Below are 26,361 nucleotides of genomic sequence, written 5' to 3'. Positions count from 1 at the left end.
TTAAATGACAGGTACAAAATATAATATTGGAAAAAACAAAAGTGACGTAGTGAAAACACTTTTCATTAGTCAATGACAAATCACGAAATTTTTATATACGTACTTCACTTTCCATTTGATATATCTTCAGTAGTTGCTTCATTTCCAAAGCCTTTTGTGAAAGAATGGATTCTTCTTTTTGGGAATCTGCAAGTTCTTGTTGAAGCTTTCTTATCATATCCTGATGGAAATATGTACATAGAATTTCTGCTACTGATTTCATATATTAGTATTGGCTTATGGGAAATAAATATACCTTCAAAGTTAACTGATATCAATATTTTTATATAGAACTTAATATAGCATGAACATTTTCATGATTATCATTGATATAGAACTAGGAAAAGCCTTAGGAATCATTTAATGCAACCATTTTGTTTTGTAGTTTAGAAAAATAAGAAAATAAGACTTTTTAAATAAAATTAAGTCATAAAAGTGTCATCGAGAAAAGGATGAGAACTTATTTCTTAAGACCACAAAGTTCTTTTGATGATGCAACACACCTTTCATCCAAGCATGCATCTTCCTCCTTGCTCATGATAAAGCATTACTTTCAGTCTGATTTCCTCATTCACCTTCTTGAGAATTATAACACCTCCAAAAGCACATAGGGGATAAAGCTTTTTATGGGCAATTCACTTGGAAGGTGGGAGAATGGTAAAGGGTACAACAATATAGCTTCTTATACCTGAAACATTAGGGTTTACCTTCTATTTTTCAGAAAAAATTTCTTTGCATCTGGCCTTATATGAATAAGGATGCCTATAAGAAAAAGATGCATTTTCTTTACTCTCATAGTTTCCCTTGAAGAATGATTATATGCACTGATATTCTTGCCAGCCCTCATACAATTACTTGAAACGATTGATCTAATTTCATGAAAGCAAAAAAAAAGGGGAGTAGATGGATAGTGGAGTGGAGGTCTTGCTAGCTACTATTTATATCTTCAACTCTGTTTGCCAAGTCTTCAGAGAAGTTCAATTTTAAGAAAGGATAGAAATTATACCCCTGGTTGCAGTCAATGGACAGAAAAATGGGGAAAATTATAGAAAATATGGTACCTCTTCCACTTTTTGATATACAGTATGGTGCAAGGTCAGTGCTAAAGAGAATTTCATGTTATCCTGTAACCTAGCCGGAAGACTAATATACACACATATATACTACATACATAGATGAACATATACACACAAAATACAAACATATATACAAACATATATATATATATATGTATATAGGTGTGTGCATTACTATTCATGTTATTAAAAACCCATATATATGGGTGTGTGCATTACTATTCATGTTATTGAAAATCCTGTACATTTTCACTATAAATTAAAGAAAATTATTGCATGTGACTAGCATAAATGAAGCTAAAATGTAAAAGACATTGAACATTTTCTATCTCGTTAGATAAAAATCATCTTAAAAACAAAATTCAAGTAAAGTCTAGTAACCTTTTGAAAGAAAACCATCTAAGAGAAGGCAATGTAAAATTGTCTTAAGAAAACTAGCAAAATTAATTGAATTACTACACAAAACTAAATTCCATTGTGAAATGAATAGATTCAACTACATTTTTTTATCTGAAATTGTACAGTACTTCCACTCACTACTTATGTGAAAAGCATCACAGATAATGAGAACTGTTATTAGATAGTAAAAAGCTATCTATTTTCAATAAAGGAAAGGCACGGATCCCAGAAACTGCAATTCTGGTTATTATGCAAGAAGTATTAGTAAATATAGTAAAAAGACTGACATAAATAATAATGTAGTAGGGAATCAAAAGCACATTTAAAAAAGATGGCTTTATTACCACACACCAAAATTAATTCTTAATGGAATAATAACAGAATTATTGTCCTAAATTTTAAACAAAAGTAGTTGCTAATCTTTGTAATTTCATTAAAATATGATCAACTGTTTAATATTTCTAAAATCAGTTTACAGTATTTTGAATTAAAACTAGTCAATTGATAAATATGTTTCAGTGATTATGAAAAGGGTAATAACTGATGCCCTACAGCATCTCAATTTGAATTGTTACAGTACTCTTAGCACATTTTTTCAGGATTTACCTTGTTTCAGCATTTCTAATAATTTCATTGGAGCATTAAATGGAATACCAGGCAAATTATTAGAACTACAAAATGGTTGTAGGAGTCCGTAGGGTCCTACGATATTTGGTCCTTTTCGAAATTGCATGTAGCCTAGCACTTTATGTTCGATAAGAGTAAGGAAAGCTACTGCTAGGAGAATTGGGATAATATATAGTAATATTTATCAGTATTTATTTACAAGTATTTAACTCCATTTACATTTATGCACCAATAGTATACATTTAAAATTTCATGGGCTAGCTACACCATATTTTTAATCAAAATGAGTCATCTTGTCTAAAAAATGGATATGGGGTTGATTTTTATCATGAATGTTTCCTCCTTCTTGCATGTCAGATTTTTTTTTTTTTCCTTTTGGTAGAGGCAGTTAGGGTTAAGTGACTTGCCCAGGGTCACACAAGTGTCTGAGGGCAGATTTGAACTCAAGTCCTCCTGACTTCAGGACTAGTGCTCTATCCACTGCGCCACCTAGCTGCCCTCATGTCAGAATTTTGATACTGAATGTTGCTAATATCAGAAACTGCTGAAAATTCAAATTCCTAATTTATCTTGATCAAAATAACTTTAAAATTCAATTCAAAATGCTAAATGTTTGTCAGATAATATTATTTAAAGACCTACCTCATCTTCTGCCTGTTCATTTTCATATATACGTATTTGCTCTCTTAAATGGATAATCTCATCAGTTGACTCTTTATTTCTCTCTTCTACCCCATGATCTTGCTTTTCAGTAGAAGCATCAACAGTCAGGGAGCGATCCCTAAAGTTCATCCAGTTACTTTTTAATACCCTTCTTTTGAAGGCCCCTTTGTTTTGGGCATCTTCAGATATTTCTTGAAGCAAGGCAAATTCCCTCTGCTTTTGGGTTAATTTTTCTTGCATGGACTCTACTTTGAGAGATGATTTTTTCAATTTTTCTTTTTGTATATGATTTGAGAGTTCAAATTCCTTCACTTTATCCTTGGTCATCTCTAATTCTTTCTGTGTTTTTTCTAAAATTGATGTCTTCATTCTAAGGGAATCACGTCGTTGGTACAACTCATTTTTAGCTTTAGAAAGCTTATTTGACAGGATGTCAATTTTGTCTATTAGTTGGTCCTCTAAAAGGAGCCACTCTTCTTGTTCTCGCTGAAGGTGTAGTTCTGGTGGCTGATGTTCCTCATAAAGGATGTCAGAACTTACAGAGGAACTGTTAGTTTCAATTTCTGACTGTGTTTTTCCTCCGTTTTGTTTTTTACCTTCCAATCTAGAGTTCAGTATTGCATTTGGAAAAAAAATTACAAGTAATTGTGTTATATAGTGTTATATAGTAAAAATGGATACAATTCTAAAAATAGAGGAAAATTTGCAGTAAACTTTGTGAGGAAATCTGAAAAACTGAAAATTTAATTTTCAGGATTCACTTTTTAATTAATATATTTTCATATTGTATTGTATTTTAAAATAAGTTTTTATTCTCAAGATAATTGCACATGTTTAACATACATTGGATTACTTGCTATCTAGGGGAAGGGTGGGGGGTGGAAGGGAGAAAAATTTCAGAAACAAGATAAAAAGTCAAAAACATCAATTCCTGCCCTCAAGATGCTTATATTCTAAATGGGTAAAATAACATGTAAATAGAATACATGAAAGCAAGTATGAATACCTGAGAGGCAATATCCGAAAAGAAGACACTTAGTTACTAAGGGCACTGAAAATTGTCAAGGAGTTAAATTTCAGAAAAACTAGGATAGATTTACTTGAAGTGATATAAAGTGAGCAGAATGAGCACAATGTACATCACTATTATGTGATGATCATCTATCAAGTGCTTTTCAGCAATACAATGATCTAAGATAATTTCAAGTGGAGAATGCTATCCACATCTGGAGAAAAGTACTTATGGAGTCTGAATTCTCAAAATGTTTTAGAAAATCAATGTTCCAACAAGTCTTTCATTAAAATAGGGGAAAAATACTCTTTCAAAGAAGGAAAAATAGCAAGTAGGCCAATATAGATGGATTTCAGAGTTAGAGAGAGGGGTAAAGTGCACGAAAACGGGAAAAGCACGAAGAGTCCAGGTTATAAGGGATTTTGAGGGCCAACAAAAGGAATTTATATTTGATCTTAGAGGTGATAGGAGCCAGTATTACTTAAGGAGGAATAAAATCATGACATTTGTGCTTAAGGAAAATCACTTTGGCAGCTGAGTGAAGAATGGATTGGTATGTGGAAAGCCTTCATACAGAGAAAGAAAGAGGAAGGCAAGTGCAATAATATAAGCAAGAGGCAATGATTGCCTGTATTACATTGAACAGAAATGGACTGTTACGGGAGGTACTACAAAGGCAGAAAATTTGTCATTAGATTGAATGTGAGAAGTAAAAAGCAGGAGTTAAAGATGAGGAAGATAGTTGTCACTAATAATAGGATCAGAAGAGGGGAGGGCTAAGGAAGAAAGATAATTAAGGTCAAGATGCATATGGCAATCCCATTTGAGATGTCCAAAAAACCCACAGTGATGTATAGCAGAAACTTGAGAGACTAGGGCTGATCATAGAAACCTGAAAATTATTCCTCCACAAGGGTGTTAAGGAAATTCAAGATGAGATCATCAAGAGAAACAGTACATTTTCCAAGATTGTAAGCTCCATGACAACTCAGGCCATGTCATATTCTTCCCTTATCTTCCCTAAGTTTCAAAAGTATTTTGCATATAGCAGGGGACTAAGGGCATTTATTGAGGAATTTGAAAATAACATTATTTATAGCACATCAGAATCCCTTCTTGCAGTCTACAGTCCAGTCAAAGTGCCCTCCTTTTGGTTCCACACAGGACAACAGAGAACTCCATTTCCCAAAGCCACACCCTTGTGCTCAGCTTGGATTGCACTGCTCCTTTCCTAAACTCCCTCCATTGGGATTTTATTTGTATACTCTGCTTAGTACATTCTTCTACATGAGTACTGTCCCCTGAAAATCATGCCCTGCTTTCTGCTCTAAATTTCTATGACTTTATTGTATTTACATTTGCATGTGTAGGTTGTATTCTTAAATTCAGTGCAAACTTCCCATTGGTACTTCATTGCCCACAACAGTGCTTGTCACAAAGAAGGCACTTGTTAAATGTGCTGATGAAAGACAATTATCTGTCCTTTAAAAATAATATGATGAAGTGACAGTGGGCACTCATTGGAAACTATTCCAGACAGGAAGATAGAGCATGCCCCCATAGAGTAAAAGGGATTAATAAAGAAGGCTCATTACAGTATTTTCACTGATTTTTTACTTTTGATTTCCTAACCTCAAATTCTCTGTTATAGTGCGCTTCAATGTAAGAGAAATGCTTTTAAGCCTTTATTAAACTTATGAGTTCCATACCTGCCTCTATAGTATTCTTTATCACATTTTACTTTTTGATGATTTGACCTGGATTTAGTTTTTCTTCTTTTCGAGAATTTTTCCTGTGATCGCCTAACAGTGGTTTGTAAACTATTCTTCACTACTCTTGTCATTTGTACCAATTGTGATTTGTTTTGATGTTTTACTGATAAACCACATGAAAGAACTACTTTCTGATGTCTCTGAAGGCGAGGAGAACCTATATAGACAAAAACACAAGTAAATAAAAATATTAGGATTTTAAAATCTGCATGACAGTAGCAGTATACTTAGAATTCAGATTCTCTGGCACTGATAAAATCAGTATTATTTTCCCAAGACAAACAAAATCTCTAATTTACACATTAATTTAAAAAAAATTATTTGAAACCTCAGATTTTTCTCACAATATAAGAAAAAATATCTGTGAAAAGTAAACATACTGATATGAACTGTGATTGGCACAAATAAGATTAATAAACATATATTATACATATGCTAAATTACTTTAAAAGTAACATAAATGTGTTTTACTCCAAATAGTTCCATGTCAGCATTTCTTATTCTTTAGAAACTTATAATGTAAATCGTTATACATCATTCATACAATAATCTTTTTCCTCATTTATTCATTGTTCAATCTTCTAACTTTAACCCAAATATAGCTGAGGCACCAGAAGAAAGTTGAAAAACAAAAAAAAAAAAACAAAAAACAAAAAACACTTGCCCTTTCAGGAAAATTCCTGCCTCAAAACCTAGGTACTTTATTCTTCAGAGAGATACATAACTAAATTTAGAACTAACCCAGAATTACAAAATTGAGTTACATCAAGTTACATATTTAACAGATTTGATTATCAGATTTTCTTTGGCAACTTTCAATTCATATATTTCAGTGTTCAATTCAACAGTTGCCAGAGTTTAAGGGAAATCTAAGATTCCAAGATTCAAAGCAAAAGAAGAAACAGCAAAAGCCTGTTTGCTCACAAGTGCCTCCTTGCTCACAATTCCCATGTTTCAAATGTGCATTTCAGTCCCCTAATCTCTCATGAACCATTGAATTCACATCCATCATTTAAAACATAACACAAATGCTACTTTCAAAAAGTTTTTTCTTTGATAGCTGATGCTCTTTCGTACTTTATACCTCAAATAGCAGTGTGACTGTACTATTTATTTGAATATTATTTATTTTTATTAAGTATTTATGTATTTTTTCCTATTACATTTGTCTACGTAGGCTCTATCCCCCTAGTAGATTGCATACTCATTGAGGAAAAGAACTGTTTCTTATCTCAAATTTGTGAATTTGGCACACACTAGATTCTTAATTCTTTTTGCATTGAAAGTGGTAGGTCATCCTTGAGAGCTTCTGTGGTTGAAAAATCACCACACTGAAGCTAATGAAATCCTTTTTAGCTTGGCAAGGTCTATTAAAGCTTAGACTCTGTCAGATCCTCCAAGAACCCAAAGTCACTTCTATTCTATTATAGGTCAGTGGACTAGAACTTCAGAACTATTGTCTTGGCTATAAATACATATTTGGTTTCTGTTTAACATTGGTATTCTGTTAGAAAATTTAAAAATATTCTTACCCTGAACACTATTTGAGGGAGGCAAATCATAATCCTCTGTATCTGTGTTATGTGACTGAGTGAGGTCATCAAGAGCATATGAAGTCATCTCTACTTCGTCCTATAAAATATATAAAAGTACTATCAAATAATAAACTTAAATAAAATCATTGTAAAATAAACTTTAAAGCAATCAGAAAGAATACTATTTATGTAGTCAATGAATAACATTTATATAGTACTTTAAGATATTTCACAACAGTTATCTCTTATACATTATCTCATAGCATTCTCACAACAATTTTGTGAGAAAAGCACTATTTTACAAATGAGGAAATAAGGTATAAGAGAGATTAGGTGATTTGTCCATTTAGTTAGCTAAGAACCCAAGAATAGATTCAAACTTAGGTCCTCCTTTTGACTATTCACTAGGCCATATACCTAACTAGAAGCTGGATTATCAACCTTATAAAAATTATCACAAATACTCAAAATATCTCTTACAAATATTTATAGGGGAGAAACGAAAGAAAAGCCAGCAACCTAATTAGTTTTTTGGCATTTACAAAGGACGCATTTCACAAAAAGACTTCCTAAAAGTATTTTCTGATGAAATGCTCCTATGCTCCATAATGTAGAAAAGGGATCTCATATGTTCATGAAAAATTGTATTATTTTCTACATTGATTTATATTTTCAGCAGTTTTTACATTACCTTATTTTTTTCATTTGGTGTATTCTTCACAAGCCTAAAAGACAAATATTTGATTTCAGTGTGTACATAAAAATATAGTGTCATTGCAATTATTTGGTTAATATGTAATTATTTCAAAATCCTATGCTTTTTCACACTTCTAGTCAGTAAAATAAGATACAGACTATTATATCTCATAGTCATATAATAAATGTTTATCTTTGCCTATTGAACAGTTTTTAAGAGGAAAAAAAAATTCTGAAATAACAGCTGGTTTTTCCCATTAAAGAAAATTTCAAAATAAATGTCAGCCATAACATCTTAAATTGTAACACCAATTATTTACTTTTTCAACTGTTCATGTCCCAACTGCTTGTTAGTAAGATTCCAAAAGAATAAGAATTTGAGAATAATCCCATCATGCTTGTTAGAATAAAATAAGTCATCAGCAAATGTTAAATTATGTCCATAATGTTTCACTGTATTCTAAGTTTTAGAAAATATTAACCATGGTAACCAACATAATCATATTTTTTTTGGTAATTCAAGTTACATTGTGCCTTGTGTTGTATTTACTATATTGTAAGCTCCAAGAAGTCAGGTACTATCTTACTTATGTGTTTCTTTTTCCTAGGGTTTAGAATAAGATTCTCCACATTGTATGTATGTGGCTAGTGATTTTTAAACAAGTTTACCAGAACATTAGATGGACTCCTTGTGGAAATTACTCTGATAGAATGTTGATGAGACTATACACAAATCTTCTGAAGTAGTGAAGTAGGAAACTTAAATGTGATTAAACAGAATAACAAATTTCAAAGACAGAAATTCTATGAAATGATTGGCTCTTTCTAGGTTAATTAAAAAAACAAAAAACAAAAAACAAAAACAAGATATGTCCTACAGATTAAGAGTTAGAAAAAGGAATTCAAAATAAGTAAATTATGATTAATTATATGTGAAGAAAATGGGTTCTCTCACTTTTCAGGGGCTCAGTCAACTATTATATTAATAGTAATGGTAAGTTAAATGGAGTATATGTTGCTATCCATCCATATCCCCATTGCTTTTCTCTATACTGTTCAGTGGTTCAAGAAGTGTCGAAGTATGATCTCTTTCAATAAAAACTATTGTAATAAAAGCAGTCATTAATAGAATACTCTGCTGCATGCTGCATAATATATTTATTGGGTTTATAATGATAGTGATATATTTCTATAGCAATTTCCAAAGAACTTAGCTTCCTTAGCTTGCTCATCATATTATCCCCCAAGTCATAAACTTTTAATGGTACATCAAAACTATACTGCCTGGCTATGTGAAGCTCCTTTATATTCAAGCCTACAGTCTTAATCCAAGAACACTCCTCAGAATACAAGGTCCTTTCCAGTTAGATCTGTTTCCTCAATCTAGGAATAGGTTGCTTATTTTTCACCCAACCTTTTTACCTTTTTTTCAACAGTGTTTCTTATTTCCTGCTTATATTATGGCTAAAATCCACTTAAAACTGGGTTGTTGTGATTGGACTTTATAACTATAACTATAACTATATATATATATACATATATATATGTATATATATATATGTATGTATGTATGTATGTATGTATATATATATATATATATATATATAGTATTTGCACACAAATTGTTTAATCAAGACAGATTTCTTGATGTGTGCCAGTAATGGCATAGTCTTATTATGAGTATAGGTTGAATTCTAAGAATTCATAGAATCTAGGAGTAAGGAGGTGATAAGTTTTCTTATTCTATGCTCTGATCAGAATACATTTGAAGAACTTGTTAATTCCTGGGAGATATATTTTAGGAAAGACATTTAGCATTCAGAATAATTCCAGAGGAGAGAGATCAGGATGGTGAAGGATAAAATCCCTGTCAAAAACGGCAACTGGTGATGTTTACTGCAGATGTTTACCATAAAGAAGAAAAGATGAGGATTTGGCATGACTGGAGTTGTATATGTGTTCAAATAAAAAAATAACAAGACAAATAAATAATAGACTATTATGTTTAAATGACCCTCCAAAGGGTAGGACGAGACACAGAAAAACACATTTGGGATCACTGCATGAAAAAACAAAACAACTAACTTCCAAACATTTAAGACTATTTTAAAAGGAATGGATTGCCTTAGGAAATTAACACGTGTGTGTGTGTGTGTGTGTGTGTGTGTGTGTGTGTTTGTGTGTGTGTGTGTGTGTTAGAGAGAAAAAGAAAGAGAAATAGAGAGATAGAGAGAAACAGAGCGAGACAGAGACTGTGCATGCTTGCAAAAACAGTGAGCAATCAATCACAAATGTAGGAACATTGTTCTTTGATTTACCTCGCATGGACCTCACAAACTTACCTGTTACTTTGTTCATGTACCTTTTAGGTAACTTCACCTTCCTACTCTGATAAGGTATCAAAGAAGGACTTTAATAGGAAAAAACACATTTTGTAATCATTCTTATTATCAATTTGTTCCAGCATCTAATTTTATTCACAGATTTCATAGAATTAAAATAGAATGTTCGCTTGTAACTTACCCTCTTTTGATTCCCTTTTCAGCAAACTTTCCCAAAGAATAGTAATTTCTCTGGTGCTTTAGCATTATTTCTCTCTCCAACTGCTAACATATACCCCAATGGCAAGAAAAGTTTTAAAAACCAAAATATTCACAGCAACAACTTTTTGTAATAGCAAATAAGGAGGAATAGAGTAGCTGCTCATCGGCTGAAGAATGGCTAAACAAATTGTGGTTTGTTGACATAATGGAACATCATTGCATATGGCTAGGAATAATTTTATAGGAGGATGAGAATATTTATATGAATTAATGCAAAATGAAATAATGACAACCAGAACAACAATACAAATTATTAAGGACAATAAAATAACTGTAACTGAATACTATGAAATTATGATATCCAAACTTGGTCCAGATGTGACGGTACCATCTCCTATTTTTGCAGGGTGGAGGACTACTCAATATGGAACATTGCATGCGATATTGATGTAGTCATTAGGGATCTTTCACTAGAAGGGCGAGGAGAGAGATCTTGCAGAAAGAGGCTGATATGAAAGTAAATGATGACACATTTTAAAAAAGCAAGCTTTCTCCCAATTGTCTCTGGCTTTAAGTCTATGTAAAGCTTGTAAGGCTACGTAACTTACAAATAAGTGTAATTGGTTTCTTTACACTAATTGAAGTAGCAATATATATGCATACAACTGAGTTCATATGAGTTACTGGCACTGAAGCGGGAAGAGATGCCCTTTTCAGTGTCTCTCAAAAATAGTATATATATTGTCTTCCTGAATTTATCTAATTTTTGGTTTTGGAGTTAATTATTTCAGGATAAGTTTTTTAAGGCTGTTAAATTAATTTTTAAGTTAATAAAAGTAAATCCAGGCTTGTTTTTAAAGCATTTTCTATTTTCTAAATGTCAAGCCAGATCACTTCCACATTCCAACTCTTATGAATTGGAATTTTCGAGGTGGTCTCTTGCAAGTACAGTCCCAACATGAATTGTGAACCCTCTTTACCATATTCCTGCATGGCTCATCTGTTATCTTATGGTCTTAAAGAGTTTTTTTAGATGGGGCAGCAAGTAGCTGTTTTCTGCTTTTTGCTCTTCCTCAGCCTGTCCAGAAGCCATATGAGCACTATTAGGCCTTATAAAACAATGACTATGTAAGCACTTCTCTGTTAATTCCCCTTTTTTATTCTGACATCTGGAAAGGCCATCAACCTTCCTTTCCTCAGGCCCATTTTACAAAGTGGTGGGTTGGTGACTAGATCTTTTCAATGATTTTGTAGGTCTGCAATTAAAAGAATTTTAATTAAATTTCTTTAGAATCTAGGTTGGCTGACTTTTTGGGGGGGTATCCTTATGATTGGCTCATGATAAGCACTTAAACTGATTCACTCTTGAACATTTCTACTGATGGGAAACTTTCTAATGACTAAGAGAACTCATCTAACTTTTGGAGTAGCGGTAAGCCTATTCTCTTATCTCATTGGCACTTTTTATACATTTGCAAACTTTTGCAAACGATCTTGCTTTGCTCCTTGAAATCCATATCTTATGTTATTTTTTTTTCCCATATGCTACCTTTCTTTCAATAGGCACTGATGTAACAGTTCCAAAATAAAAGACCATACTTACAGCAATAGAAAAACATACATTCATGGGACCTTAATTTCTTAGCAAAAAACAAGGAGATGTAGAATGGATCTGAATCTAGAATTTTAGAGCAAACTGAACTTACCATAAATGTTAATATTGGAAAAAAAAACTCCAGTTAAATATTTTGACAAACTTACCCCTTTGACACATGCTGCACAGGTGCTAAATTTTTCTTGGGAGAAATATGCATTATTGGAATTTTTTTCCCAGGAATTTTATTTTCCTCATCTTTACCATACTGATGGCTCTCCATAGCAAATTGATCATTAACTTTATCAACTGTTCTATTTTCTGTTAATTTATCAACATCTTTGTCCTCCACTGTTTCCATTCCATTGATTTGATGCTTTTGCTTTTCCTCTTCCACCTAAAAGGAAAGCTTAGCATCATTGTCACTTTATTGATGTGTGTTGTCTGTGTGTAAATGTGTGCATATACACATACACACACTTTTATACACATGTATTTATATGCTTACTTAGGTACAAGTACTAAACTTGTGATTTAACTAGTACAAGGAGCCATCTGACAAGAAAATTCCTTCTATCAATTCTACCAATGTTTAGACCATTGACATGTTAAATGACTTGCCTATCTATGTCAGAGGTGGGACTTGAACTAATCTTCTTAGCTCACTATCAAATATATCAGGCTGCCTTTCATTTTTTTACTTTTATTTTGAAATACACATTATCCTCAATATATATTACCTTCATTTTATTTTCTGGGTACAAAAATGGTCATACTTTTATAAATTTTGTATGAAAGCAGAAAAATTTACTGAAGTTTCAAAATGATAGCTCAATTACTATCTCATTTTGTTTGTCATCATATTTTCATATTGTTCTCTCATTTCTCTCCTTTAATAAGCAGATAGGAACAAAGAGATACAACATCTGACTATTTCTGGGCTTTCCCACCATTTCCTCACACTGACCAGATAGATCAAGCTTATTTCCCACCATATGATGGTACCCCATCCCATTTCGCATTTCTCATTCCTTACTGTCAAGTTCAAAAAGTAAAACAAAAACAAAAGGAAAAAACCCCCTTGAAGTTAATCACTGAAATATTGGATTAACAACACAGGAAATTGAAGTAGAATGAGATTTAGGCACCATGACTACTATGTGATGGAAAATCGATGCCATTATTCCCTGTTTACAGAAGTTTACAGAAGCACAATGTTTTTAGCAAAGAAAAAAAAAATAGGAAAAATATCTTAATCTAATGCTACCATTTTATATATGAGAAACCTGAAGGATAGATACATTAAGTAACTTGGTCAAAATCATGTTAATAAACTAGTAACAGAATCCAGCATACTGGGTGAAGGTCCCCACATTTGATTTAGAATGAAGTTGCATTATTTAGTACTTTATGGTAACATTGAAGTGTTACAAGCAGCAGTTGAATCAGTCTTAACTGAAGGGTTTTGGCTCTCTCTCTTTACTATTTTCTCTTATGTCATCAGTTATTGTGAAAGGATAATTAGAAGACTGGTGAAGGTACAGATGAACCAAGGCCATGTAACCTAACTTCCCTGAGGCTAACCTTTCCTCATTCACAAGATAAGGGGGTTTGATTCTATTACTGTCAATGCTCCTTCCAACAACAACAACAAAAAAAAATAAGATTCAATGAATGAATCATCTTAGTTTGATAGCGTCTAAAGTCAATCGCTTATGCAAACATATCACAAGTCAGCATTTTGCCATTGTTTTTCGATCATTTCTCCCATTTTATATTATTTCTAAGTGCTAACATGACATCTATAGCAAATGAAAATATATTTTGAAAAAAATAACTAAACACAAGAGGAGGAGCTTTAAACTTACTCAGAAGATGTAAGTTTAAGTCTCAATTCTATAATTTATTATTTGTGGAACAGAAAATACTGTATTAATGCCCTTTTGAAAAATGTTAAATGATTCACAAAATTGTGTTTCATTTTCTTTTGAAATACAGAAATGGAATGATTTTAGTAAAATCACTAAAGATGGACTAACAGATCACCATAAAATATTAGTTTAATCAGATGCATTAGAATTTTTCCAAAGTTGGCTTATGTTTTTAGTATTTTAAATCACACCACCTTACATTTGGCTAAGAAAATAAAAATGTCCATAGAAAGCAAAATTCTTTCAAATATCAAATATTTCAAGGATTTGCATAAAAAAGGATCTTGAGCTCAGGTTTGTTTTGGATCTGTGTCTTAATTATCTTTAAGCTTATCCTTGTTCTTTTGGCTACCTAGTCCAATTTGTGTGTTTGATTTAGAAAGTTTCTTGTCAACATGTCAAATACTTGGGAAATTGATGGGAATAATTTAGATGACCAAAATAGAAAACACTATAAAAAGGCTTTCTGCATATTTTCCTTAATGCAACCTTCAATATACTTTGTACAAATAGCAAGCATTTAACCAAAGCATTTTCATCATGTGAAAAATCAGTTCCACAGGATGATTGATTTAGAGGAAAAATAGATATAGAGTGTCAGAAGCTACCTCTTTTTGTGGTGATATTTTTTCTTTCTCGAAAGTCAGAGATTCTGCTTGCAACATTCTTAACTCATTTGTCAGTCTTTGTGTATCTTGCCTCCAATCTTTATGCAGGCGCATTTTGGAGATTTTGTCCCTATGGGAGTGCATCTCAAAACTTACCTCATATGTAGAGTGGTAGTCATTGTCAAGACTGCTCTGAGATGAGGTTTCTAGATGTTTTGTTTTCTTCTTGCATTTTCTTGGTTTAATAAGTTCAGCTTTTTTGTCTTGGTTAATTGATTTCATATTATCAGACAGAGTAAGCTGAACATGACTTCCTGGACCACATGATTGGAGCAAACTTGGGATGTTTCTGTGCTGACTAAATGTCATTTCTGTGCCAAATGATCTATCTTCCTTAATTCCATTTATAGCAACTTTTGAGTCAGCTTTTATTATATTTTTTGCAACATAAGCAGCATTGCAATCATGTTTCCTCTCCAACTTCGAATGCCTGGAACTTTTGTGACTGTCATTTATCTTAGAAATATTTGGAGAATCCCATGACGGAATATCTGAAAAGAAAATATTTGAGTTAAATAGAATATTTTATTCTGATTAAATCAAGATCATATGTAACATAAATACAAGATAACATGGATACTCTAGCAGTTAATTTGAAATTCACTTTGAAAATTAAGTTTGCTGAGAGCTATATAGAATAGGAAAACATGGAGAGAAATTCAGCAGTAAAGTTTTATGTTTGGTTGAAACAAAATCTTCATAAAGGAGATTATGATTCAGTTATGGCATTCATGAATTATCCAATGATAACATTAAAAAAACAACACTGGTCAGTATGGTAATTCCATCTCATTCAAATCTATGTCATGGAAACAATTACCGCGAAGCGTCAGTTAACCAGGTACTTTAATAGTGGGGAAAATTAAATTGATTCTATTTAACTTTTCGAGGAAGTGAACATATAAATAACTGAAAAGAACCGATAAAAGGAAAATCCTCTATCCATGGATTCTCTATGTGTATAAAATGCATTCAGGTTTTAAGATAGGAAACTCTGAAAACAAAAAAGAAGAAAGTGGAAATTACAATTAATTAATCACAGAAGACAATGTGAGAGGAGGAAATTGAAAGATACCTATTCTAAAGACACTACCTACATTCTAGGCTGCTGAGAGCATTCAGCACAAGTCAGGGAACTTGATTATCACTTGGCTTTACATTTACTTTGCTTACCTCTACCAACAAAATGTGGAATGGAACAATTTGACCAAATAACATACTTAGAGAAAATTCAGAATCTTAAATAACTACCTTCTAGAGGTTGTTTTTCTTTCTCCTGTCTTACAGGTGGTTCACACGGCTTCTCAGACCCTGGCTTTTTTGCTGGAAATTTGTAGCTTGGGTCAGACCCACTTCCAGTGTCTTTCTCGTTTTTGAACAAAGCATTTGTTGTCTTTGTGGTTTCTCCGTGATTGTGACTTGACTTTGAAGGGGATTTGCGAGCATGTTTGCTGCTCTCCACCTTCAAACTTTGTTGATTTTTATTTTTGTCACCAGGACTTGTTGAGTCCCAGGAAGAAGTATCTGAAAGGAAAATATTTGCGATAAATCGAACATTAGTTTTACCTATGTCATATATTATTTTTTTCCTAGCATGTTACTCAAATCACCACCTATACTTTTAATTTAATTTTGCTTATGTGTTGCATTTGATCTTTCAGATAACATGACAAAAGGCTCACAAAAACTCTTTGACTTCACTATACAGCCTACTCTGATTCTCGATCATCAGCTCTAATTATGTATGTTACCTAATAAATACTATCTGCAAATGTGGTTGCAAGGAATGTCTTAGTAAGATAGTTAGGGAAAGATTTTTGAATATACCGATGAAACTTAAAATATATATCTGAATTCAAACTATTCAGCATTCTGAAATCGAATGTCAACCTCTGATTTTTGAACCTGGGATATATTTCCAGAGAATTCCCAATTGGCTTAGGAAGAGAGAGGATAAAAACAATTTTTTAAAAGTTTCCATCTTATTATTTCAAAACACAGAAAAAAAACCAAAGAAAAACAAAACCAAAAAAAAAAAAGGAAGAAAGAAAAAAAATCATAAATCTTAATAGCAAAACCACTAGCCAAGACAGTCTCAAAGAAATTGAGAAAGTAAATGAGAATTGCTTCTTTCAGTAACTATTTTATTCGGATTAAATCAAGAAAATATGTAACCAAAATGAGGTCAATACTCTAGCAGTTAACTTGAAATTCATTTTGAAAATTAGTTATATGATAGCTAAATAGTCTAGGAAACCATTGAGAGAAATTCAATGGTAAAATTGTATATTTGGCTGAAACAAAATCTTCATAAACATTTAATCCAGAACAAGAATCAGTTTTGGAATTCATGAATTATTCAATGATAAGATTAAAAAAAAATAACATTGCTTGTAATTCCATCTCATTCAAATCAATGCCATGGAAACATTTACTGGGAAGCTTCACTTAACCAGGTAATTTAATACATGGGGAAAGTTAAATTCATTGTGTTTAACTTTTGTGGAAGCGAGCATAAAAATAACTGAAAATAACAGAAAAAAGGAAAATACTTCCTATAGGGATTTTCTGTTTGAGTATAAAGCACACAGGTTTTCTGATTTGAAACTCAAAGAAGAAGAAATAGGAAATTACAGTTAATTACACACAGAAAACAATGTGAGAGGAGGAAATTGAAAGATACCTATTCAAAAGCTATTTCCTAGATTCTAGGCTGCTGAGAGCATTAACCACAAGGTAGTGAATTTTATTATCACATGACTTTAGATTTACTTTCCTTATCTCTAAGAATAAAATGTGGAATAGATTTGAATGAGATGGTCACCTCCTTTTAACATTCTGAAACTCTATTACTGGTCTCTAAGGGTTAGCAATGTGGGCCAACAAAGAACTCCCAGTCCCTCTGGAGCTCTTCATTTTTTTGTATTTAAGGGAGTCTTTGCTTGCTTTCTCTTCCTGGTTCTACCACCTATGTTTCTCACTTCCTGCTGCCTATGCTTTTCTCACATTTACTCACTTTTCTTACCATTTACTGTCATCAGCCTACAGTACAGGGATCTGAACAGAAACAGAATAATCTAATCTTTAATCAGCAGCTCTTTTAAGTTTTTACAAATGAAGTTTTATAACACATTCAGGTTACATTTTATCTATTAAGACACAAAGGCATAACTCAACCATAGATCTCAAGAGTCTGGGGCTGAGAGAGATCAATGAGTCTCACCTCTGAATCACACTGATTGTGTGACTGAACAAAGCACTTAAACTCTCAGTGCTCTAGACAATTGTCTGAGACTTTTTCAATGAAATTAAAAGTCTAATCTCTATATCAAAAAGAATTATGGGAGATGGTCTCACATCATATTAGGATTCACCTGTATAACTAACCAATGCATATTAACAGAGACAATTCCTCAGGCCAATCAGTCACTCCACAACATACATATTTATTTCTGTTCTCTGTTTGTCCTTTGAACTCTTCTCTTCTTCCAGTATCTCTCTTTTTTTTTTTCCTGCTCAGGCATGCCTTCAGTGATAATGCTTATATGTCCTGAGAGAAGACTAGTTCTTCATGCAATTTCCTATCTTCTACAAATGTGATAGACTATTCCAGCCCCCATGTTGCAGCCCCTATTTCTCCACCTCCCAGATACCATTTTGCTTTTTTGTTTTTAATAGAAACTCCATAAAACTCTACTATCTACATAATATTATATTACCTTCATGTTGTCCCAAAGAAATACTGTCTTTCATATTTTGATTTGTGGATACAAGTACACCTCCTGCAGATCTTTCCAGGACACTTTTAGGACAACACTGATTAAATGAAAACATAAACAAAATAGTTAGCAAGCCCACTGATGAAAGAACTCCTAAATATTTTGTGCTTGTAAATTGTGAAGAATTTCCACTTAAGAGAGAAATGAGGATTCTATTGGGAAATAAAATGTTTTTATAACATTTTCTTCAAAAGAACAACCTACATTTTACTCTTTGATGTTTTTTTCTTTAGAGGGGATAACTCTGGTAAACAGAGCTACAGGCTGAAATATACTTTTTCATACAGAAATGGCTAACTTGTAAATAATGATAAAATTTGACCTTAGGATATTATCTTTGTGATCGTCAGGGTTATAAGACATGATATCTATATCTATATCTATATCTATATCTATATCTATATCTATATCTATATACATATATCTATCTATCTATCTATCTATCTATCTATATATAATACTATTTTCACATGCTAACAATATGGAAGAAGAAAATTTGTTTATAATGCCCCTTAGAATTATTTGATAATGGCCTGAATCAGAAAGATTCATCTTCATGAATTAAATTCTAGTCTCAGACATTAGCAAAATGGTCTTAAGAAATTCTTTAGATACTGTTTGCCTCAATTTCTTACTAAGAAGCAAATGTCAATCCACTTCTGTCCCTTTGATAACACTAAATGTGCTCTTGAAGAATCAGACATGATGAAAAGGACTGAACAAGGACAAAGCCTTGCCCGGTGCAATTTGATCTGGGTTTAATCTATCTATCCATCTATTCATCTATATTTATATATGTCTGAAATTTGCATATGTACATATAACATACATACGCAAATATGTACACAAAATATATACACATATGTATAATATATATGTGTACAAATCTATATCTACATATATATATATATAAATCTATACACAAAAATACATACAAATAAAAAAAAACACAAACAAAAAAAGAGGTTTTTTAAAAAAGCAAAAAAAGTATAAGAGAGGGATTAAGTTTCATATAAACTCACTGGTGGCATTTCTGCAATCATCATAGAAACAGAAAATTTTAACTTAACCCCTCATCCACATCCACATCTATTGCACTATCTCATTCATTGTTGTTAGTTGAGTATTCAATACATCAACTATGATCACCTTGTCTACAACTCCCCCATGCTGTTAATTTTTTTTTTCTCTTTAATTTCTTGTTCTCATATTTTATGTCTTTAATGCACTTGATGGCCTTCAAACACTTTTTTGCTCACAAATTTTTTTTTTTTTTAATCTCTCATGTGGTACCAGGTAAAAACTGTCTCCTTCCTCCATTTTATATACATTTATAAGCATAATCATAAGCATACTCATTGCCCCTTTCTTATTTTCATATTTTATTCTTCTGCCTTTGGTTATTTCCGACTGGGCTTCAACTGGGCTTATCACAGTTGCAAAAGAGATTGTGCTGTGACCCAGATTTTTGGCCCTCTTTTGCCCGAAGATATGGAAACCATCTTACTTTACTCTCAAGTTCCTAAAATTTAAGTCAGTTTCCTGACAACTAACACATTAAAAAGTCCCCCAAATCTTTGCAACTTCTTCAAAGGGTATGCACTGTTTGATAACCCTTTGGGCATAGTTCCAAATTGCCCTCACAATTCCCCCAACAATGCACCAGCGTCCCAATTTTCCCACATCCTCTCCAGCATTCATTATTATCTTTTCCTGTCATCTTAGGCAATCTGAGAGGTGTGTAGTGATGTCTTAATTTCCACTTGACAGTGGAAGCTATATCGCATTAAACTTAAGGCACAATAAATACTTATAGGTCTTTCTCACAAGAATTCTCATGAAAAACAGTTTTGCCCCAGTGTATACAATTTGGGTACAGCTATTCTTTTTCTGTTCAAATTGTATACATTACTGCTGAGGTCAATACAAAGGGAAATGGCAAAATTAGTTGTGCTTATTCAGGAAAGTCTTCACAAAAGCGGTAATAATTAGGGGTTAATAATAGCATCAAATTTTAAATTTCAGAAAGGAAGGAGGAAAACCTTCCAGGAGAGAGGACAGGAAGAAGAAATAAAAGATTTTTCAGGTAAGGTAATCTTGGACGTTTGCAGAGGACTGTTGCAGAGGACCTGTAATAGGAACAAATTATTTTCTACAAAAGAGATAATATGAGGACTCACCATCATTTGTCATCACAGTATAATAATATTTTGAAATTTTTTAAGAAAACATTTTGAAATCAGTCTAGAAGATTACCTGTTGCAGGTTACCTTATACCCTATTGAAATAACTTTTGGCAAAAAAGTTATTTCAATAGGGTATAAAGTAACAAACTAAACTGGATTGGTTGTGAAAGTAGGAAATGTTAAATAATAACTTATTTAATTTAAGGAAAGATTCAGCAGTATGCATAGCAATTACTGGGTTGCACAAAGCAAAGGAGATCTTTTTTTAAGGCTAAGCATCTGGAAAATATAAAGCTATCATGAATAAAATTGGAACATAAGCTTTTATAAAATAATCCATGCATATGTTTTGATAATAAAACAAGAAATATGATATGACTTCCAAAAGGGCAAAAAATTGGACAGTATACTTACTGAGACACCACAGGTCTTGCTAAAATCACATCTGTTTTATTATTCTTAGATAGGACAATAGAAATGTGCAATTGAGAACAACTAAAAGAGACCTTAGAAGTCATCTATGATTCATATCACAAGTAGGACTTCTAAGCAAGTTTATAAGAAAGACCATTCAAAAGAATTCAGGATAATAGTCATTAACTAATTAGAGACTTAGAATATTGGAGAAGAGCTTGATTTGTTCAATTCGGAGTTAAGTCAGAACCATTACCCCAGGTTGGAAATCACAGAAAAGTAAATTGTAGCTCAACACTAGAAAACATCCCTAACAATTGGAGCCATTCAAATATAAAGTTTACCCGGGTAGTAATTTTTCAGTCACAAAAGGTTTTTAACTAGTTTTGGGGGATACTGCAGAGAAGATTATTTAGGATAAAGATAAATTAGATTAACGTTCATTAATACTAAGATTTTATTATCACGGAATGTTTTAATGCCACACTAACATGTATATACATTGATATTTTCTAAAAGTATATACATTTCTAGATATTTTCCCATTGGTAAATAAATTTTAACCTGTCTGTAAGAAAGAATTCAGACTTTTTCACATGAATGCAGATCTATGGCAATTCTTTTAACACGTTATTTTGGCTACTAAAGGGAAAATAATCATGTAATCAAGTAAGTAAGTTAGTATGTTAGAAATGTATAAAAAGGCCAACATTATCAAGGGACTCTTCTCTACTTTTATTACCTAACAAGGGTTGAAGTTTTGCTGTTAGTCCTGCTACCTCCAAAGAAAATTTCAACTCCATAATTAAGACAAAAATTCATTTGAAAATACACCAAGTTCCTAAAAACACTTACATTAAAAGTAGCATAAAAGGTAATTTACTAAAATGAAATATCAGAAATTTCAATATACTTTCATACCTGTTTCTGGTCTCTTTTATCAAAGCGTTCTTGATTTCTGTCTGATGATTCTTTAAATTTCGATTTTTGTTTCAAGTCTAAATTGATATTTAAATGAAAATTTAATTTATTTACAATTACTTTTCTTATATAAATAAGATCCCCCCCATTTTGAGGGAAGATATATAATGTAAGAAATTTTTAGCTTACTAATTACACATTTAACTGATTCTTTTATAATTTCAATCTACTGCTACATTCTATGTTTTTTTTTGTGTGTGTAAGATATTTATTTTATACGAGCAAAGCACAGGAAGACATAAAGACTAATTTATATACTCAATGTAGCTGAAACTGTTACATTCGAAAAGTAAAGGTAAACTGAGAGAAGTAAATCTATGTCTGATTTATTGGGCTAGCAAGTAAGCAATAAATTAGGTCAATGGACTTTCTCAATAATCAAAGACTAAGAGTTAGTGATTACTGACCTTGATATAGGTTTGGGAAAGAGAAGAAAGGAAGTGGGGAAGTGGGAAAAACAATGCCATAGCTTAGAGAATGGCATCATGACGATGGGAACAACATGACAGACTGCTAGTTGAGAATCAGGGGTTAGCAACAACGCCTTCCTTCTGTTTTGTGACCAAGAAATCTTCCTTTTTGAGTCCATCTCCAAGATCAGAGACATTGGACTAGACTTCTTTGGATTACAAATCAAATATTCTTGAAGAATATATTTGTGGATGAAGATCCTAGACCATATGCATCCAAGGATAACAGATTTCCTTACACAAGAATAGAAACATAACAAGAGAACTGGATTTTTAAAGGTAATTCATGACAGAACAGATTAATTTTTGAACTAAGCTCAGAGACAAAAATCATGAAAGTCAGAAATAAGATAAAATCAATTTTTAAAAGACAGAATCAAACCGATATTTAAAAACACAGAGAGAATGGAATATAAATTGTAATTGTGAAACCACTGACCAGGATTGTCTCAAAGAAATAGGGAAATAAAATAAATGAAATCTGATTTCTTCAGTTAGTCTATAAGCTACTCTGATTAAAATCAAGGAAACATGTAACATGGATCCAGTAGCTAATTTGAAATTCATTTTAAAAATTAGTTATCAGGGGCAGCTAGGTGGCACAGTGGAGAGCACCAGCCTTGAATTCAGGAGGACCAGAGTTCAAATCTGGTCTCAGACACTTAACACTTCCTAGCTGTGTGACCCTGGGCAAGTCACTTAACCCCAGCCTCAGGGGGGAAAAATAATAAAATAAAAATTAGTTATCTGAGAGCTAGATAGAATAGGATATGATGGAGTAGTAATTCAGTGGTGAAAAGATTAACAGAACTTTTAGAGAATTGTACCTATCAACAAAGTTAGCTCTAAATAATCCAAAATGACAGAAAAAAAGAAAAAAAAATTCATATATGGATTTTATTTGGGGATATTCAAACCTAAAGATTTTTGGATTTTTAAAAAAAAGTAGGAATTTACAATTAAGTACACAGAAGACAATTAGAGCACAATTAGGACACAAGTTTAACCTAGCCCCTTTCAGTATTTGTCGAAGATGTTACAGGGGATTAGAGGAGAACATCAGAACACTTGTTAGAAAGATACCTCCTAGATTCTAGTCTGTTGAGAAGATTAACCACAGGGCAGTGAATTTCATTATGACATGACTTTACCATTTATTTAACTTACTTCTACTAAGAATAAAGTTTGTAATGTTACAAATTGAGCAAATAAATTCAGAATATTAACGCCTATATCTTATGTTTTGGGGCTTCTTTTTCTAGAGGTGGTTCACAATGCTTCTGGGGGCCTGGTTTTTCTACTTGAACTCCAACCTTATAGGGCCCACTTCCAGCTGCAGCTCCTTCATCTTCTTTTAATTGAATATTTCTAAGCTCTGTGGAACCTAGTTATTTTTAGTCACTGGCAAGGATTTGCAAGGATGATTCTTTTGCAAGTTTAAATTCTTGGAACTTCTGTGATTTATCTCAGAAGTACTTGTAGAATCCAAGTTTAAAGCATCTCAAAAGTAAATACTTTAATATAATATTTTAAAATAATATTTTAGTTTTATCTAACTGACACATTTTTTCATAGAATGTCACTCAAAATTTCCAACTATGGTTTTTTTTTTTTTGTTGTTGTTGTTGTTGTTTGTTTTTATTTGTGATATTTTGTCTTTCAGGTAACATGACAAAAAATCACCAACAACTGTTTTCCTTCAATACTGAGCCTATTCTCTTTTACTTGGATTATCAGCTCTCTTGGATTATCAAAGCCTCTCTCTACGTGTGTGTTGCCACAAGGAGTACATTAATAAGATCCTTGCAAAGACCTTTTAAATTTAACATGCATATTTCAAACATGTATTCATATTTGAGTTTTCAAATTTCTTAGGATTATAAAATAGTCTGAAACTGATTTTTTTAAACCTCTGATTTATTTAGAGAAAACTCTTAGTTAAGAAAATAGATGCTAGTCCCTTCATTGCAACTTACAGACTTAAAGAGTTACCAAGATAGGATACTTTGAGGTTAAGTCACTTGCCCAGCATCACATAAGTAATATGAATCATAGATAAAACTAAAAACCATGTGTTTTAGTCTAAGCTTTTAGTCTAGCTTTTTACCCATTATTTTGAAATATTTTCCTACAGAAAATGCTTACAATTTACATTCTTTCAGTGAATATATATTTTTAAAAATGAAGTAGCCTTTCTTCTATGTATGATTGTATCATTTTTTTCTAACATGAACTACTTTCATCTAAGTTATTTTTTTCTCAGAATAATCTTACTTCTTGAAGATTAGTCCTTAACTTGGAATATATATTCATAATTTAGTAAAAAAAAACAAAAAACCTCAACAATTTAAACATTTGGGGGCCTGATTGTCCTACTTGAATTCCAACCTTTATGAGTTTAATATTCCCTTTAAAATGTGACAAAATTACATTTATGCAAAAAAGTATAAATAGTAAATAATTATGGATGAAAGGGTTTAATCATGCCAGAATATCTAATAAACAGTTAATTTTGGGGTCTCTAAAGTTTCTTTATCTTTTATTTAATTATGCCATCTCCAGAAACTAGGCATGGACCCACATTTAACACCACATACTAAGATAAAATCAAAATGGGCCCAAGATTTAGGCATAAAGAACGAAATCATAAATAAATGGGAGGAACATGGGATGGTTTACCTCTCAGACTTGTGGAGGAGGAAGGAATTTGTGTCCAAGGGAGAACTAGAGATCTTTATAGATCACAAAATAGAAAATTTTGATTACGCCAAATTAAAAAGTTTCTGCACAAACAAAACTAATGCAAACAAGATTAGAAGGGAAGTAACAAATTGGGAAAACATTTTTACAGTTAAAGGTTCTGATAAAAGCCTCATCTCCAAAATATACAGAGAATTGACTTTAATTTATAAGAAATCAAGCCATTACTCCAATTGATAAATGGTCAAAGGATATGAACAGACAATTTTCAGATGATGAAATTAAAACTATTTCCACTCATATGAAAGTATGTTCCAAGTCACTATTGATCAGAAAAATGCAAATTAAGACAACTCTGAGATATCATTACACATCTGTCTGATTGGCTAAGATGACAGGAACTAATAACAATGAATGTTGGAGGGGCTGTGGGAAAACTGGGACACTGATGCATTGTTGGTGGAGTTGTGAAAGAATCCAACCATTCTGGAGAGCAATCTGGAATTATGCCCCAAAAGTTATCAAAATGTGCATACCCTTTGACCGAGCAGTGCTACTATTGGGCTTATATCCCAAGGAAATGCAAAAGAATGGAAAGGGACCTGTATGTGCCAAAATGTTTGTGGCAGCCCTTTTCATAGTGGCTAGAAACTGGAAAATGAATGTATGTCCATCAATTGGAGAATGGTTGAGTAAATTATGGTATATGAATGTTATGGAATATTATTGTTCTATAAGAAATGACCAACTGGAGGAATACAGAGAGGCTTGGAGAGACTTATATCAACTGATGCTGAGTGAAACGAGTAGAACTAGGGGATCATTATACACTTCAACAATGATACTGTATGAGGATGTATTCTGATGGAAGTGAATATCTTCAACATAGAGAAGAGCTAATCCAATTCCAATTGATTCATGATGGACAGAATCAGCTACACCCAGAAAAGGAACACTGGGAAATGAGTGTAAACTGAGAGCAATGCTTTTTGTTTTGTTTTGTTTCTCTTCCCAGATTATTTTTATCTTGCGAATACAATCCTTCCTTTGCAACACCAACAACAAAATTCGGTTCTGCACACATATATTGTACCTAGGATATACAATAAGATATTTAATATGTATGGGAATGCCTGCCATCTAGGGGAGGGGGTGGAGGGAAGGAGGGGAAAAACTCGGAACAGAAAGGAGTACAAGGGATAATTTTGTAAAAAAAAAATTACCTATGCATATGTACTGTCAAAGAAAATGTTATAATTATTAAAAATTAATTAAG

At 32.3% G+C, this 26,361-nt stretch overlaps 1 protein-coding gene across 8 annotated transcripts in view; it reads right to left on the bottom strand.

Moving 5' to 3' along the window:
- LOC141544751 (uncharacterized) overlaps positions 1-26,361 on the bottom strand; it is a 77,935-nt gene that overhangs the window by 13,736 nt on the left and 37,838 nt on the right. For 7 of the 8 annotated variants that reach the window (XR_012482784.1, XR_012482783.1, XM_074271263.1 and 4 more), the window contains 10 exons: positions 21,856-21,932; positions 18,275-18,371; positions 15,807-16,079; positions 14,652-15,046; positions 12,124-12,353; positions 7,815-7,848; positions 7,121-7,220; positions 5,526-5,745; positions 2,784-3,408; positions 104-220 (listed from right to left, as the gene is read on the bottom strand). Coding sequence is in view for 6 of the 8 variants with exons in the window: in XM_074271263.1 (XP_074127364.1) it covers positions 104-220; positions 2,784-3,408; positions 5,526-5,745; positions 7,121-7,220; positions 7,815-7,848; positions 12,124-12,353; positions 14,652-15,046; positions 15,807-16,079; positions 18,275-18,371; positions 21,856-21,932 (2,168 nt within the window). In the remaining 2 variants the exon portion in view is untranslated. The remainder of the gene's footprint in view (positions 1-103; positions 221-2,783; positions 3,409-5,525; positions 5,746-7,120; positions 7,221-7,814; positions 7,849-12,123; positions 12,354-14,651; positions 15,047-15,806; positions 16,080-18,274; positions 18,372-21,855; positions 21,933-26,361) is intronic. The other variant, XM_074271267.1, reaches the window with a different exon arrangement.

Source organism: Sminthopsis crassicaudata, chromosome 5 (assembly GCF_048593235.1).
Source record: "Sminthopsis crassicaudata isolate SCR6 chromosome 5, ASM4859323v1, whole genome shotgun sequence".
Classification (NCBI taxonomy): domain Eukaryota; kingdom Metazoa; phylum Chordata; class Mammalia; order Dasyuromorphia; family Dasyuridae; genus Sminthopsis; species Sminthopsis crassicaudata.
This window is presented reverse-complemented; position numbering and strand designations above follow the sequence as displayed.